At 42.8% G+C, this 18,507-nt stretch overlaps 1 protein-coding gene across 3 annotated transcripts in view; it reads left to right on the top strand.

Moving 5' to 3' along the window:
- Positions 1-4,557: 4,557 nt before the first annotated feature.
- CRADD (CASP2 and RIPK1 domain containing adaptor with death domain) overlaps positions 4,558-18,507 on the top strand; it is a 180,332-nt gene continuing 166,382 nt past the window's right edge. For all 3 annotated transcript variants that reach the window (XR_005529162.1, XM_039236634.1, XM_039236635.1), the window contains exons 1-2: positions 4,558-4,661; positions 5,947-6,250. Coding sequence is in view for 2 of the 3 variants with exons in the window: in XM_039236634.1 (XP_039092565.1) it covers positions 5,953-6,250 (298 nt within the window). In the remaining variant the exon portion in view is untranslated. The remainder of the gene's footprint in view (positions 4,662-5,946; positions 6,251-18,507) is intronic.

Consider the following 18,507-nt stretch of genomic DNA (forward strand, 5'->3'; position numbering starts at 1 on the left):
ACACATTATAATCACCCAAAGTTTATAATTTACCTTTGGGTTCACTCTTTTAAAAAACATTTTGTAATGCTTATTTTTGAGAGAGAGAGAGAGACAGAGACAGAGAGAGGAGACACAGAATCCAAAGCAAGCTCCAGGCTCCGAGCAGTCAGCACAGAGCCCAGCGTAGGACTCGAACCTACAAACCGTGAGATTATGATCTGAGCTGAAGTCACACGCTTAACTGACGAAGCCACCCAGGTGCCCCCACTCTTGGTGTTGTACATTTTATGGGTTTGGACAAATGTATAATGACATGTACCCATCATTATGGTATTGATAGAGTATTTTTGCAGCCCTAAAAATCCCCTGTGACTGCCCTATTAACATCCGCCTCCCAATCTCCTGACAACCACTGATCTTTTCACTGTCTCCATAGTTTTGTCTTTCCTAGAATGTCATAGAGTTGGGACATACAGTAGGTCGCCTTTTCTGATTGGCTTCTTTCACTTAGTAATATGCATTTAAGGTTCCCCCATGTATTTTCGTGCTTGGTAGCTCATTTCTTTAGGGATGAATCATATTCCACTGTCTAGAAGTATGACAGTGTAATCAGCCATTTACCTACTGAAGGACCCATTGCCTCCAAATCTGGCAATTATGAATAAAGCTCCTATAAACATTTGTGTCAGGTTTTTGTGTGAACACGGTTTCAACTCCTTTGAGTAAATATCAGGGAGGACAATGGCTGGATCATATGATAAGAATATATTTGGTTTTGTAAAAAACTGCCAAACTGTCTCCCAAAGTAGCTCTACCATTGGGCATTTCCACTGGCCATGAATGAGAGTTCCTGTTACTCAACATCTTCAGCATTCAGCATTGTCAGAATTCTGGATTTCGGTCATTCTAATAGGTGTGATTCTCTTCTTCTTTAAGGCCAAATATACGTATATTTAGAATTGTACATAGACACATATACATACAGTCTCACATTTTCTGTATCCAGTCAACTGCCAATGGACACTTAGGTTGATTGCATATCTTGCTTATTGTCTACAACGCTGCAATGAACATGGGAATGCAGACATCTGTTTGATATCCTGATTTCATTTCCTTTGGAACCATACTCAGAAATAGGATTGCTGGGTCATATGAGAGTTCTACTTTTGATTTTTTAAGGCATCTCTGTACTGTTTTCCATCTTGCTGTACTAGCAGACTTTTTTTTTAAATCAAGAGTTTAAGAGTTATTTTATTTAGTTTCTAAGCTTATGGGAATGATTGAAGCTATCTGTTTTGTTAAAATTTCTAACTTTATTGTAAAGTGGTGGAGTGCATAGTTTGTACGCTATTGATTTTTTTTGGAATTTACCGAAGTTTCTTTGTAACTTAATTCATGATCTATTTCTGTGACTGTTTCAAGTGTGCTAGAAGAGAATCTATTTTTCTCCATGACTTAATTTCCACGCCCATGAAACAGGAAGAACCAAAAATGTCCAACTCCTTTGATTTTTGTTTTGAAAGTTGCAGGACTAAAGACAAAATTGAAAGAAAAATGACACATTTGTTCTTTTTGACTCTTTGTTTTGCAAACTAACAACGGGTTTGACACAAGGAAACATGGTAGGAGAAAGAGAAAAAGGAAAATATCTGTCCTTCCTGAAAATAGACTTGTTACCACTGAGTAACAGGTGCTTAATCCCCTGTGGGGGCACATTTCCAGCCTACGGAGAGGGGATAAACAGAGTGGAGGAGTAATCATCTGTGATAGTGATTCTCATCTGTGTTTGATTTTTTCAGGGCCACTGGCCTTAGATATTTATATGAGTGAAACTGAACCTTCGGCCTGCTGCTCCGAAGTATCATTGTACATCATTGTGGGGTGGTGATCCTCCAATTGGCTAACTGATGGCAGTTGGCTAGTCAATCAGAAAGCCAGCCTGGATGCTTAGGGGGCAGCATGAATACTCTTCTAAATTTGCCATAGGAAGAGGAATTTAATGGTCAAGGGCTCCATTTTCTGGATCTAAGTCAAATCCATAACAGCCAACCTCTTAGGTTGTTCACCATCTGGACTCCACAGCCCTCAGCTCCAGCACTAACATACCTCATGCTGTCTCTTACTCTCCTTTCTTCTCTTCTGCGAACTCTTCATGGAACTCACTGTTGGCTCCCCACGTCACCTGGACATCATCATCAATGTCTCCTTCTAGTTCCCAGAAGATCTCAAGTCTTTCCAAGTAGAACAAGTCATTAGGAAGTGTATGAAACTAGGCGGTTTTATGTGGGTGTGCCTTGTGCCATGTGTTTCAACTTTACTATATGTTTGAAAATGATCAAAGTTTCTAGTCAGAAAAACTACTCCCAGAAGTCTGTAGCCTCAGCTATTGCTAATACCATGAGAGGTCTGGACTTCATCTGGTTGAAGGCAGAAGATGCTGCTAATACCTGTCCACTTACAGAAGGTAAATCTTGCCCAAGAAATGAAAGCCATTCCAGAGGGGAGAAAAAAGGGAAAAAAGAGGAAGGGAGGGAAGAGAGTCCTAGCAACTCAGGAGTATCAAAAGTAGGAGGTGGCACCAGAATGATTTGCCAATGTTTTGGCTGTCATTAGAACAACAGACCCTTCACCATACAGGGCTGTGTGGTATATTGTGTACTGGAAAGGGCATGAAATTGGAAGGAACTGTTTAGAATTCAGGTTTTTCTATATATAGCTGTGAAATTTTGGCTAGGACATTTGGCCACTTTGATTCTAATACTTGTCACCTATGTAAAAAAATTGTCACTGCTGTATAATAAAATGGCATATTAGTATAATAACACTTAACACTGGTTACAAATATTAGAAGGTTTTGAGGAGGGCGGTTTAGAATTGCTTTCCACTACTTGCCTACAAAGATATTTTCATCTTCTAATAGAGGTTTTTGTTGAGAAAACCTTTATAGAAATAGTGATATTTGAGGTTTTCTTTCCTGTTACTGTCAACCAATTTTTAGCAGGCATATGATTTTCTGCATGTATCACCTAATTGATTTAAAAGTGAATCAACGAATGTATTTATTGATTGCCTCATTTCATAAAGGAATTCAGGAAGGAGCCTCCTATTGATAGTCTGCCAGCTCTCTATATTTAGATCATGCATTTGTCTTGCCTTCCAAATGAAAAATGTGGTGAACTCAGCAGATCACATCCTAGTATCAGCTGCTGTCTTTTTATTTTTATTTATTTATTTATTTTGACATTTATTTACTATTGAGAAACAGAGAGAGACAGAGCATGAGCATGGGAGGGGCAGAGAGAAGGGGAGACACAGAATCCAAAGCAGGCTCCAGGCTCCGAGCTAGCTGTCAGCACAGAGCTCGACGTGGGGCTCGAACCCACGAACCATGAGACCATAACCTGAGCTGAAGTTGGATGCTCAACCGACTGAGCCACCCAGGTGCCCCAGCTGCTGTCTTTTGAGAATGTCTTTCTGTGTTTCAGAAGTTGGAAAACTCCAAACTACATGCCCCAGACACTTTTGCTGCTAATGTCCTGCATGCAAAGTAGATTTTTACCAATTGCACACATCAGAGTAAGATTTGTAGGTGCTGTTTTGATGCTGCTGGTAATTACAGTTGTGGAGACCTTGGTTTTTCTGCAGCAGTGTTTCAATGTCCAGTCACTTGCTCTGTCAGTGCTGAGAAGAGGTGGGGACTGAAGAGTGGTGGCTTCCCAATGGAGACCTTCCTAATTGTGGCCATGAGTCAGGCAGTAGGGAGTCATTTTTGGATGGCCAGGACTTTTCCAGCCTTTCTTGTGAATGTCTCCAATTCTCCATGACAAATCCCTTTCTGTCTAGAGTAGCTAGCAGATTGCTACAACCGAATCATGATTTACTGACTTGTAATCTCTTCGTGGGCAGGAACTCTGATATAAAATGATATAAACAACCATACATTTTAGTAGGGGTTAACAGATGACAAATAATTAAGTGAAAGTTTTAATAAGACAGTAATTTGTGCTACAAATGAAAACAAAGTTGGAAAAGAGATGGGAGGTGCAGGAGATGAATGTTGCAATTTAAAATGTTTATTTATTTATTTTGAGAGAGAGAATGTGAGCCGGTTAGGGGCATAGAGAGAGAGAGAGAGAGAGAGAGAGAGAGAATACCAACCAGGCTCCGCTCTATTAACTCAGAGCTGGATGAGGGGCTGGATCCTATCAACTTTGAAATCTTGACCTGAGCCCAAATCAACAGTCTGCTGCTTAACCGACTAAACCACCCCAAGCCCCAGTGTTGGAATTTTAAATAGAATGGTCATGGAAGGCTTCGCTGATAAGGTACGCCAATTGTGTGCAAGGCCCTGGTGGAGTTCTGGTGTTAAAATGCAATCATCCAATTGTTCCTTTCCTTAGATAACCCCCTAAATGATGCTACTATTTTCCATATCACGGGGATAGATTGTTTACCCACAGCAAACATGGCGAAAAAGGCTTCAATCTGACACTTGGGTCCCCCAATAAAGATGGCCACAGCACTTCCTGTGTTTGCCCTCAACAAAGATGGCGATACCACTTCCTGTTCAGGGCTTTCGCCTTCAACAAAGATGGTGCTTATGGTACAGGTTTCCTAACATTTTGGATTCCGGTTGCGGTTTTTTTTTTTTTTTCCTTTAAATATACGTGTTTGCAGACGTAAGTAACAGGAAACCAGAAACCCGTATCCATTTTTTTATCCTCAAAGGCCCCGCACCGTGCTGTCTGCGGCCTGGGCACTGCTTGGCTCCCCCGCACCCTCCCCCCCGTAACTTACTCGCGGCGTTTCCGAGCCCGGACCGGGTTGGGGTGGCCGTAGGGGTGCGGGGGCCGCTCCCGCTTCTGTGCGCTGTGAAGATCATTCCCAGCACCCCCATTTTAGCATGTCAGGTTGCTCCGAAAATCCCTCAGAGTTCTTCCCGTTCGGGATTTCGGCTGGCGAGGCAGGGAATAAAAAGTTCCAAACAGGCGCTGGCAGCCGAAAGTGCACACCCTCCCCTCACCTGCCACCTCTCACTCAGCACAGGGGGCTACTCGAAGGGGTGGGGTCGGGTCGCCGGCTAGTTGTACTTTCTGCGGGTGTCTGGAAGCCCCATCTGCCGCGTACCGCCCCCGCTGCCTCTTTACATCCATAGCTCGCACCGGCGTCCTCAAGCTCACGGGCAGTGGCCTTTCAATCGGGCATGGCTACTGACCAGGACTGGGGTGTGGACATTTTTTTCTTGTAAAGAAAAAGAAGATCCCCATTAAATGTCCCATGCATGTGTGGTCCTGGCAGTGTAGTGATAGGGATTAAGAATTCTTAGAAGGAATGGGTGGACTCTGACCATATGTAAGATGGAAGGTTTATTATAGACTGGGCACATGCAATATTCATCTTGAAGGTGATGGTATATAGTTTTTTTTTGTTTTTTGTTTTTTGTTTTTAAAGGGGAAAAGAACCTTAAATTCACTAGTATCTGCTGGTTTCTGGTGCTCAGTCCCATTGCCATACAGGCTCAACAAATGCCCATGGTCAGGAGGGCACCTTGCATGCATATTGCCAGTGACTCTGGTATAGGGTATCTCTGATATAGGCGATGTTAAAATAAAGCCACTATTTCCTTTTAAGTATGTTAAAATGAAATGCTGCTCTGTAATTCTCAGATCAAAGTTGCTTCATCAAATCTCTTTAACAAGCAAGGAATCGGGCTGAGACCCCACTGTGTGGAAAGTAAACACAGAAAAGGTGATTCACATTCAGGGTTGTTCATTATGTTCGGAAACATTCAAGGTTAGTTTGCGTTGATGTTAACAGCCGGCTATTAAACACCATGGCGTGGCACTCTGCTAAGGTTCAAAGATACACCTGACGTTCAGGAGTTTGCATGGCATGCAGGGCGCGCTGTCTTTAGGAGCTGGTCGGTGTTCCTGTAATCCGAGCTATGATTTTGTCTTTTCCCAGGGAGAGATGGAGGCTAGAGACAAGCAAGTGCTTCGCTCCCTCCGCCTGGAGCTGGGTGCAGAGGTACTGGTGGAGGGACTCGTTCTTCAATATCTTTACCAGGAAGGAGTCTTGACGGAAAACCACGTTGAGGAAATCAAAGCTCAAGCCACAGGCCTCCGGAAGACAATGCTGCTGCTGGATATCCTACCTTCCAGGGGTCCTAGAGCATTTGATGTGTTCCTAGAGTCCTTGCAGGAGTTCCCCTGGGTTAGGGAGAAGCTGGAGAAGGCAAGGGAGGAAGCCGTAACTGAGCTGCCTGCAGGTAGGCCTCAAAAAGATCATTGGACACCAGTTGCAAAATTGTTGAAACTGCCCTTGGATGTGAGGTTGGGGTTTTGGGCTGGGAGTGGGTAAGGAGGTTGGACAGAAAGCACATGGTATTGGAGGCCCAGGATGAGGAAGTGGAATTAGCAAGTGCAGGGAAAGAAGGAGGAATGAGCCATAACTGAGAGGGTGGGGAGGGAGGTCAGAGAATACACTGAGAAATGCTTCCAGGGAAACTTGGCACATCATTTAGGAGGCATGTTCTCATCTGAGAGCCAGGTCATAGCTCAGCCCTTGGCATCGGGAGCCATTTGGAAAGTGCAGATGGGAAAGCAGGCATTAGGCCTACTGATAACTGATTCGTGGGGTGCCAGAGCTGCTGGCTGGAAAAGGTCAGCTTCGTGAAGGAGGAGACAGCCTCTAGGAAGGCATGCCTTACACCTGTTCCCTAAGCCGTCCTACGGGGCCAAAGGGGATTATTTGGAAAGCTGGTTAAGTAAGTTTTTAAAGGTTATGACTTAAAATCATTCTTTTTAGTTTGGCTTTGTTCAGACACCCGGAGTCTTTAATGTTATAAGGTCAGTAGTTTGGGGAGGGTCTCTTTTTGATTTTAAGGTAAGTTGGAAGCTATGGAAAAGAGAAACACAGTCCTGGTGCTGGTAGCCTGGCTTGTGGCAGGAAGATGTGCTGTGAAACACTTTCCCTCACCACTTCCGCAACTTTTAACTGTTTTATAAAGATGGAGGAGCAGAGAATTGAACTGGCAAGAAAACAAAACCCTACCCCTCCAAAACCCAAAAATCCCATAAAAAAAAAAACCCTATAAATAAATAAAATAAAAGCAAATTAATTTAAAAAATAAACTAAATAAATTGCAGGTTGGCTTACAGACTCTTAACAGGAAGTCAACGTTCTCTGGGGTGTTTGAAAGCAGTGACGGTCAGACCTCATCCAGGACAGTGGTCTTCATATTTTGTTGTTGCAGTTTTGAAAGTACCAACCCAACTGGTGAAAAAACCAATACCAGGAATAAAAGACTGATTTTATTATTTTTGCCCCATGGACCTCATATTTTGTTTTTGTTTTTTTGTTCATGGACCTCCTATTTTGAATGATTTTTCAGACCACACGTCCTAAGTAATCATGATTAATATTTCTATTTTTATTAATGACATATGTCTGAATACTCTGCATGAGGTAACCACTTGGGAAGGCTTGGTTAAATCCCAGTGGAAAAAGCAAACATATTTTCATTCTCTAGCATGGCCAAATTATAGGTAAATGTATGTGTTAGGTGTTCTGAAATACTGAAAATACCTGTCCTTTGAGGACCACAGGAATTCTCAAATTCGAGTGTCCTTACAGAATTAAATACTCCATGTGTGTGAACAGATCTGAAGCTAAAGTATCTAAGACATTTCTACTGAAAGCAGAATAAATAACGTAGATATGGGGTCATGGTAAGAGGAATATTAGGGTATCCAGTGTCTTTTCCTGGTATTTGACTTCGGAATTCCTCTTGGCACCAAGCAGTTGGACAGGCAAACTGAGAGCCTGTTGCTACCAAAATATTTAATTTAATTTTACAATCAATTGAGGTGATGTAAATAGTCCTGTTGTATGTTGTTCATAGAGGTGTGACCCTATTTCCATTTCTTCAGATTTATTCAGAGAACAAGAAAATTGTGATTTTGATTGTATTTTTTGCCAAATGGTGAAAGTTACACAGAAGCCGAGTGCAAAATAGTTTTTTTTTTTTTTAATTTTTTTTTTTAAGGTTTTTATTTCTAGAGAGAGAGAGAGACAGCGTGAGCAGGGGAGGGTCAGAGAGAGAGGGAGTCACAGACTGAAACAGGCTCCAGGCTCTGAGCTGGCAGTCAGCACAGAGCCCGACGCGGGGCCCGAACCCACGAACCGCGAGATCATGACCTAAGCGAAAGTCGGACGCTTAACCGACTAAGCCACCCAGGCGCCCCTAGTTTTTTTTTTTTAAAGTAAGCAGAATGAAATAGTATAACGTGAGAAAAAATTGTGTCTGTGTGAAAAATAATATTGATTTGTTAACTCTGCTGAAGTGTTCAGATGATCCATGGGTTGGCTACTGTACACACTGAATACTCTTAACTGTCTTACTTTTTGTTGAGCAACATAGCTGTTGAAAAATGTTTTGAAGGGAGAATCTGATTTACAAATGTTTCCCTATACCTTCTGCAATGATAGTCACATAAACTCATTTTTAAAATAACTTTTGTTAATTATTGAATATTTTAAGCAAGATTATAAAATATAAGTAAGGTGTGGAGAAAAACAGTACAGAGAACACCTGCCTCCCCATCACTCAGTTTAAAAAAAAATGTCACTGGGCCGTCTGGGTGGCTTAGTCAGTTAAGCTTCCGACTTTGGCTCAGGTTGTGATCTTGCGGCTCAGGTTGTGAGTTTGAGCCCCACGTCAAACTCTGTGCTGACAGCTCAGAGCCTGGAGCCTGCTTTGGACTCTGTGTCTCCCTCTCTCTCTGCCCATCACCCTTTATTCTCTGTCTCTCTTGATCTCTCTCTCAAAAATAAATCAACGTTAAAAAAAAATCACCATTGCCTTTGAGGACCCTGGATGCTCCTCTCCCAGTCCTAGCTCAGTCCAAACCCCACTTACTCATAAATCCAGGATTTGGAGTTTATCATTCTCTTCTTCATTCTGTAGTTTTCCCTCTATAAAAATCACTTTTAATATCCATATGGTATTCAATATCCGCTGTACCATTAGTTTCAGCCAGATCTATAAAGACATAAATTTTAAAAATATATAAAATGTGCATGGGAGGTTATGGGATAGAGGAGATGATATATTTTAAAGGAGTTGTTAGTGAACAGCCTTCTTTTATTTGGGACTTTAAACTTTCAGTGGTTTTTTTTTTTTTTAATGTTTTATTTATTTCTAGGAGAGAGAGAGAGAGAGACAGCGTGAGCAGGGAAGGGTCAGAGAGAGAGGGAGTCACAGACTCTGAAACAGGCTCTAGGCTCTGAGCTGGCAGTCAGCACAGAGCCCGACGTGGGGCTCGAACCCACGAACTGCGAGATCATGACCTAAGCGAAAGTTGGATGCTTAACTGACTAAGCCACCCAGGCGCCCCTAAACTTTCAGTGTTTAAATTAAGTTGATGGCAATATCTTAGTTCTATAATTGATTGGTACTTAACTAATTGAAAACCTATATATATATATATATATTTTTTTTTTTTTTTGAAAATCCTGGAAAGAGTATCAGAGTTGAGATGCTTTCAGTTTCACGTTCCTGTAATAAATGCAGGTGGACTCAGAGGTCTATTTCCCAGGAGCCCGTGCTTTTCCAGCATTGTAAGAGAGTAGTTTTAATAAGCTTTTAAAAAGTCCATTTAAGTCTTGTAAAGGCATTTTTGAATTTTGAGAAATTAAACTGTAGGGAAATGTGGAGCTTATATATTTGGTGTATACATTAACCTTGTCTGATCTTTTACTCCCTTTGATTGTCATTATTAGTTAATTTGTGTAGATTTGATGGTCTCCTCTTAGGAGGCTTGAGAACAAATGGGCTGGAATACCTATTTCTCTTTGGCCAAGAGACCGAAATTTCTCCAAGAAAGAACTAATTTCATTTGATTCAAAAGCGTTTTTGTTTTTGTCTTCTCCGGGAATCCTGGTTTCCCCTTTGCTTGTTTAATTTCTTTGTTTCACTGTAAGTTTTGAGCTGCCTCAAAAGGCCTTATTTGGTGATTGATCCTTGTTAGTTGGTTTTTATTTATATTCTGGGTGTAATGTTTTAGAGAAAAATCGAGTTGTATCTTAATCCCCTCTGGTCTCTTAAATCACACCCTTAGCAAATCCCAAACATGAAGAAATACTTTAAACCTTTGATTCCTTCAGAGTCTGCCTAGATGATAGGTCGTCCTCTCTCTGCTATTAAAAAAAAAAAAGTCTAAGATGTTAATGGATAATTGATTTTGTGTTTTTCTCACCTTGTAAGGACTGTTACATTTTATTTTATTTATTTATTTTTTTTTTAATTTTTTTTAATATTTTTTATTTATTTCTAGGAGAGAGAGAGAGACAGCGTGAGCAGGGGAGAGTCAGAGAGAGAGGGAGTCACAGACTGAAACAGGCTTCAGGCTCCGAGCTGGCAGTCAGCACAGAGCCCGACGCGGGGCTCGAACCCACGAACCGCGAGATCATGACCTAAGCGAAAGTCGGCCGCTTAACCGACTAAGCCACCCAGGCGCCCCAGGACTGTTACATTTTAAAAGAGGATTCTGGAGATAAAATTACTTAAGCCAGCGTGGCACCGTGGAAGGGACACTTCTTAGTGTGTCTCTTGCTGGCAAAGGTCACTTAGTAGACAGTAGATCAGCTGGCAGCCATCCCTGGGCTCCTGTCCGGTCTTTTAGGAGATGAGGACAGTGCTGAATCTGGGTGTAGGCAGCATGTGCCTGCCTGCCTGGCTCCCTACTGCTCATGGGCCCTGTCTGCTGACAGCCTCTCTCTAGGGCCTGAGCTAATCTGGATCTGGAAAGGAGGTTTATGGGCAGCCCCAGCCTCACCAGCTGGTAGGACGTAGCCTGAGATGTGGTGGGAGCGACTCCTGGGCCCCGGGACATCCTGTTCCACTGCGTTGACCCTGTTTGTGGGACTGGGTCTCTGCTGGGATTCTCACCTAACAGTCAGCGTGGCAACTTTGCCTTTAACTCCCGTCTTATGTTAGACTTGGAGTTTTTCTCCACACCCCCCCTCCCCTCCTCCGCAGGCTAGATTCCTGCATTAGGCCCTCTTAGCCACTGGCAAGGACGAAGAGCAGAAGTCTTGGAGCACAGCTCCGTGTCTCATGTGTTAGCATCAGATGCCTCAACTCTTTCGCCTCCTGAGGCTATTTGCTTCAACTTTGCCTGAGTTTGAGCCGGTCCTCGCCACTGACCCTATGCCCTGACACCGTGGCTGCCCTCACTGGCACGGGACGTGGGTCGAGCCTGTTTTCTCCTCTACCCGTGGGCTCCAGGGCTCAGCCTGTCCCTTTTCGAGCTGGCCTGTATGACCGTGCAGAGGCACATCAGCTACCATCTCAAGATATACTCTGGCTCTCGGATGGATGCTTGAATGTGTCTGAAGTTACTGAGCAATAATGATAAAAATCTTAGGGATCATAATAGGTTTATTAGAGAAATTTCTAGCCTGGGATTCTCTGGTCATACCGTGAAAAAGCCCTACTCTGCATATATAAGTTCAATGTTGATCTCAGTTCATCCAGCTTGTGGTCTATCCAGGCACTTCCGTGGCCGAGTAGAGTTTGCTACGTGGCATCCTGTGTACTCGAGAGGGAGTGGTGGGTCAGCCTCCACAGTAAGGCCCTTCGCCGGGGCCGGAGTCTACGGGGAGCCCCAGCGTGCTTATCGTAGCCCTCCTGAGGACCCACTGGACGCCAGGCACTAAGTAATAAAGTCATGTGAAGGGCCTCCAGATCAGCCGAGGGGATTCACTTGTTCATTCAACAAATATCGAGTAGTGACATTAGGTGCAAGGATATTATGGGAAACCAAGCCCCTGCGCTTCTGGGGCTCACTGCATTCTGTAGTCTGACAGGGACAGACAGCAAGTGGATAATAGTGCTCTGAAGGACAGCGTGTGGTGCTGAGGGAGGGCTTCGCGTACTGTGCGCGAGAGGCGGGGGTAGGGGGGGGTCAGAGAAAGTCTCTCTGCTGCGATGACGTGGGCAGACACCTGAATTCTGCAACAGAGTGGCTACTTGGAGGAAGAACGTTTTAGGTAAAGGGGACCAGAACACACAGGAGCTCCAGTGGGAGCCCTCAGTGACAGTATGGCTCGAGCCCAGGCCTGTGTGGGATAATAACCTCCCTCACGGAGAGATGAGTCACGCTGCATGTCAGCAAAGGCCCAGTCTTGGCCGTTTGTTGTCATGCTTCCCAAAATGTGAGATGCGTGGACAGCCATGATGTTGGATGGTTCTTAAAATGATTTTAGACGATATGCAGGTATGGGAGTAAATCTCATGGTGGGAGTCATTTCCTTTTTCTTTCCTTTCAATCCTGATGATATCCAGATGAAAGTCTCTGTTTGCTGGAATATAGCTCTTGACACTTGCTAGTTTTTTCTTTTTAACAAAGAGAAACAGGTCCTTATGCCTAAAGCCTTCTGTGGACAACAGAAATTAGCTAGAATTGAGTGGTGTTGCCTTTTCCCTCATATTAACCTCATGGTTTCTTTCTGTTTATGGAAAGTAAAACTGCTTTCTATTTATGAACTTACTTTTAATTTTTTAATGTTTATTTGCTTATTTTGAGAGGAGAGGGAGTGAGCAGAGGAGGAAGGGCAAAGAGAGAGGGAGTGAGAGAATCCCAAGCAGGCTCTTCACTGTCAGTGCGGAGCCCTACTTGGGGCTTAAAACCACAAACCGTGAGATCATGACCTGAGCTGACATTGAGTCTGGTGTTTAACTGACTAAGCCACCCAGGCACCTCAGGAAGTTACTTTAAAAAATACATTGCTTTTATCTAAGTAAAAATGAGTCACATAAAGAAAAATACTATGAAATAATGGTTTGAAGATGTGGCAAAAATTGCAAAGATTCTTCACACATTTTCTCATTTAAAAAGACAGGAGTTTGGGGCAGGAATCATCCTCTGGTTGTGTAGTTAGGGAAGGAAGGTTCCAGCTATAGTTCATATGGATGTTGGTGCCATATTCAAGGTATTTTCTAGTTTTTCTCATTCAGATTATGCAGAGTGACTGGGAATTGGTTAAATTTATTAGTAGCATTGCCAGAATGACTTAATTTTAAGTTTTCTAAATTGTAAACATATTCGTTTGCTAATGTCCCAGAGTCAGCAAGATGGAGACATATTCTGCTATTCTAGAATTTGAGGCTGGGCGGGACTCACAGATCATCTAATTTTTTTCTGAGAAAGCTGAGGCCTAGGGAGATTAAGTCAACTTGCCCATGATTACATAGCTAGTTAATGCAATTTATTGCCGAACTAGAATCCAGGGCTCCCAACTCTTGATGTAGGATTTTTTTCTGCTAATCTTGGTTCCCCACTGGGTTTCAAATGGACCTGTATTATGCTGTTGTGTTAATAACTGAAATAAGCTTTTAAAAAAATTAGAGTAATGCCTTTTGTTTTGTTTTAAGAGGAAAAATTTCAAGGGCTTTTAGAGGTATACTGGGATAAAATTTTGCTAAAATACTTTATTTTTATTAATGCTAATTTTAATCATTTAAAAGGAAATGTAGATAGTTTAATACTACATTTTATCAGAATATTTCTCCCCCTGCTTCTGCGAGGCTGACATAAAGGAAGGGTGGAAGACTTTTATCGAGTATTTATGGGACTGATGAAATAATGCATCTGTTGGCAGCTAATTGTAGCTCTTTCTAGGAATAGCAAACCATGTGACAGGCCTCTCCCCAGCAGGGATGCTTCCATTTCACTTTAAAAAATGGATTTAATGTTCTCTTCTCTTAGAAATTCTCACTGTGACTTTTTTCTCCCTCCTGTGGGTGTATGGGCCACATCAGTCACCCTATTGACTATTGTGGTTGATTTAGCTTAATGTTTCTCAGCCGTGGCTTTAAAAAAATTACTGATCCCTAGACCAATTCATGCCAAAATCTGTCGAGGTGTGATCTGGGCAGTGGTAGTAAGACACGCACACATACATGTACATACACATTTGCACACCCATGCATGTGTGCATGAGCAAGCACAGGGACCTGTGCAAACACCTCGTGAGGTTATTTTAAAATGCAGCCAGGGTTGAGAACCTTGAAATCAGACCAGCTGATTTAGGCACATGGCTCCTTTGTCACTTGCTGTTCCCCAAGTATGAACTTCCCAAAGTCGTGTACTTGCTTGAAGAGTTGTTTTTGTTTTCTAGTGAGGCGCGGTGGAAAGGTGGTAGGAATGGGGATGTAGAAGGATGTGTAGTTTTGTTTTAACCACAAGTGTTTGTAATTCTTTGAATTTCTTGAACAGTATTGCTCAAGAATGTTTCAGAACCTCAGACCCTACTGCCAGTGACTCTACTGCCAATATTTAAATCTACTAGAAGAACTCTGTGGGGATATAAAGGCTTGATGGACATGAAATAAAATTGACTGGAGTGTTTTGAATTAGCAGATACGTTAGGATGTGGGGAATCATTCTCATTGTCTATTCACATTGTTCAGTAGTTACAAACCATCCACAACACTTTGTGCTCCATACATTAGGCTGTCCAAATGGAGACAGAACCTACCAGGGGAGAATGAGACGGATGCTGCTCTCCGATTCAAAGTGAACTGAAGATGGCTTGAGGATGGATGAGAGGAGAAGAGAGACAAAGGGCCTTTTGGGAAGACTGGGAATGTCTTAGCCAGTGAAAGAACTATCGAAATATTTATTGGCAGCTTTACTTTGTGCCATGTACTGGTCCAGGTCCTTTGCATTTATTAATTCCTTTGATCCTGGCTGTAACTTGGTGAGACAGGTGATGGTATTCTTACTGTTACTGCGGAGAGATGTTTAGTCATTTGCTCAGGGGCATACAACCAAGTAGAGCCAGATTTGGAATTCAAGCACTTCAAAGCCTGCTAATTCATAGCCTATAAAAAAACACATTTTTGAGATACGCTCTTCTCTCCCGCCCTAATTCTGACAACCCGTGACTGCTCCAGAACCCATCATTTGCCAGCCCCCAATGTCCTTCCTTCCTCTACTCTAGTCACTCCTGGATGCAGCATGAGGGGCATCTCTGTCTCTTTCCTGCCTATCATCAGAAGACTAAATTCTGATTGGTATCTCTCTCTTCCCCATCTCTTATTTTATTCTTTTTGGGAGTGAGGTCTAATGTGAGGCCATATACATGGGTCAAGGAGCGGAGCCCTTGGGTTGCTCCTCTCCCAACTTGCTACCTTGAGAGTAAAAAAAGACTGAGTCTTCTTGGCTGTGATTAGGAGACGGTGTGTTGGCTCTCCTGACACTGGAATCAGGTTCCGCTTTTGCAGCTCTTAAATCTTGCTATCGAAAGGCGAAAGTCATCAGTTCTAATGACCAGCCCTTCTGGCGGCACAACCTCAGAGTTTAACCGTACACTTAGCAAGGTAGCTCTTTTTACGGGTGTCGTTCAAACTTGTAGGCCGTTGTTGTAGCTAGCTGCAGGAATGTTTGCCTTTGCTTCATTTTAATAGGCAGCTGTGTTTATACTTGTTCTTCAGTTTGAACAGTAAGGAGTATATGTATATGCTTCTCTGGCAGACTTTTTCCCCAGAAGAAGAAAAAAAAAAGGTACATTGTACTTTTCCAAACAGTAAATTTTAATTAAGAAGGAAATGTGACCTCTAAAAGAAGTTTAGTCCTAGGCTTTATTTTTGTTAACGTTATAAAAGAAATCTTAACTCCTTGTAAGAAGTGCCAAGTTGACAATTCCTGGAAATGTTCATGTTCTATTTATGCTCCGCACCATAGCAGAGAGGGTGGTGACGCTGTTACCAAAATAATACTGCTGAGATGTAGTAAGTGGCAAAGGAGAGCTTTGTGGTTTCATAACCTAAATATAAGACTTTTACAGCCCCTCTCAGTTCCATCATTTGTACATAAGGTGTATGGGTGCTGAGTGGTAATGACCAAGTTGTTCTGGAGACTTGCAGAGGCATAGACCACGTCCGCCGGGACTTGCCCCATTGTTAGAACTGTAGATGGGACCGCAGAGACCCTCACTGTACAGATGAGGAAACTCAAAGATGTAAGTCAGTCTAACAGCATGTATGTGGACTCTGGTTCAAGCAGTGGACTTCCTGCTAACATAAGCAAAAATAGGAATTTCTCTGACGTATACTGGGTTGTCCACAACTTTGAAAGAATTGTTAACATTTCAGGGTCCAGTAAAGTGGGAGTGAGGCACCTCTGGGGATCTCTGGCCATTAATGTTCTTCCACTGAGCCCCTCCACTGTGCCCTCTCTCAAGATTCAGGGTCTGCTTGGTCTGGGTTGAGTCATGAGCCCTTCGTTTAGGACACCAGAGTCACCTGGAATGGGGAAGGGACAGATCCAAAAAGAAGAGGTGAAAGCTGAGTAAGACGTGGCCACCATACTGTATCACTCCCATTCTTTTTTAATTGAACCCATTCTATACTTGTGGACCTGGAAAGAAACGAAAGCCCTTTAAAGAAAGGAGAATGTTCTACATCATAGGACAGCAAGGATGGGGTCGAAGGCCAGAGGTAGTAAGAAAAGTAGAGGAGAACAGTTTTTAGAGCAAGGTAGGTCTTCTGAAACCTTTCCAAAATGAGAAGATACTGGGGAAAAAACAGATTTGAGAATGTTGAAGCAGAGAGGCGGTAGAAAGAATTTGGATTGGGTTCTGGCCTCAGGACTTTACGTACACAAACCTACTTTATCCTTTGAGGTCAGCACTATTACTGTTACTTGCATTTTACAAATAAGAGTATTAGATGAATTTCCCAAGGTCATATAACTTGGTAGTAGCAGAGCTGAGATTTGAACACTGAATAGTCTGGTCCTGGTCCAGTCCATGCTATTGATTGCTAGGCTATTCTGTTCCTAATAACCAATTCTTGGTTCTGATCCATGTCACATGTCTCAGAGTACCTTACCTGGGCTTGCTAGAGCTTCTTTATTTTCTAGCCCTTTCTTCTCTGGAGTCTCACATGTAGCCAACTTTTTCATCGTGCTTTTACAAAGTTTATCAGATGAGAGGTTAAAAAATACCAAAGAAGATAAAAAGTATTTTCTAAGAAATGTGATTAGACAAAAATAAAGATTTTGAATGAGATTGACGTGGCAGTTTTTGTTCCTTGAATCTTTATCTCTTCCCTTTCAGTTTTGTTTGTTTGTTTGTTTGTTTGTTTAAGTTCTGAATCAGCCCTTTGTTGTCCTTTTTCAGGCCTCCTCGTATTTGAGCCCTTTTATTCCTTTATGTGCCAGTCAGGATCCATTCAGGAAACAAAAACCACATAGTAATTTGAACAAGGAAAGTTTACTATAAAGAATTATTAACTAGTAAAAGGTTAACTGTGGTTAACTGCTGAAGGGGTAGAAGAGCTCTCTAAGGGATATGGGAAGAACAGATGGAAAAAGCTATATTTTCTAGGAAGAAGCTATTTTTCTCCGAAGGAGAGTACAGGATGAAGTTTCCAAGAGCTTGCAAGAGGCCCCTTGCCACCCCCAAGACTGAGTGTCAGTCCCCTTTGGAGATGACGTGACTGCCACGTGAATATGGGGCCTACTGGTGGCCAGTGCACTGGCTCGACCGGTCTGTAAGAGCAGCCCGCTTGGCTGAGAATCTTGGTAGAGCATGTGGGTGGACCAGCGCTGATCCTTAGCAGTCTGCTGAGTGGCAGAGAGATTCCCTGCAGAGTAAGCCCCTTTGGGCTTCCCAAGTGCCCCTGGCTGTACACTTTGGGGGTGGGGGGAATAAAGCAGGAAAGCATCCCAGACCCCGGTGAAGAGCCCCTGCCTCTGCTGTGGACTTTCAGTGTCTCTCCAGTGCCCTCTTTTGATGGAAACGAACACTGCACCATCTGGCAAAGGCCAGATGTCCCCAGGGTCCAGCCCCAGGGTCACCAAGCAGGGCAAAGAGGGCAAATTTAGAGCTAAGAAGTAATACATCGCTAACTGGTGTACCTCATCTATAAAACGATGGTAGTATATAATTCCCAAAGTAGTTCTAAGAACCTGATTTACTCAATTGGTTTATTTAGCCAACATTTATTGACTCTCTACCATTGCTGGCTATTCAGCAAAGGCTGCCATTGTCTATTTTTGTTTGTCTCTGAAAATAGACTCGTCATATCTAAGGCAGAGGCTGTTTTTATCTCTACCTGCACAACCTGTCTAGCATAGTGCTGGATACACATTAGTCCTCACATGTTTGTCAAGTGAATGAAGGAATGACAGCGAAGATGGATGTAAAGATGGAATCATACCCTCAAAGAGTTAAAGTTATAACTGGGGAAAGGTAAAGGCAAATAAAAGATGATAATGTGGCATTTTAGTTACCTTTGGTTGTGTAACAAGCTACTTTAAAACATAATGGCCTGAACAGTTGTTTATTTTTTTACATGATTTTTTTTAATTTGAGAGAGAGAGCGAGAGCAAGCATGAGCTCATGAGTGGAGGAGAGAAGAGAGAGAGAGAGAGAGGGAGAGAGAGAGAGAGAAAGAGAGGGAGAGAGAGAGAGAGAGAGGGAGAGAGAGAGAGAGAGAGAGAGAGAGAGAGA

This window comes from Hyaena hyaena, unplaced genomic scaffold (genome assembly GCF_003009895.1).
Source record: "Hyaena hyaena isolate Hyena2069 unplaced genomic scaffold, ASM300989v1 scaffold_113, whole genome shotgun sequence".
Classification (NCBI taxonomy): Eukaryota; Metazoa; Chordata; class Mammalia; order Carnivora; family Hyaenidae; genus Hyaena; species Hyaena hyaena.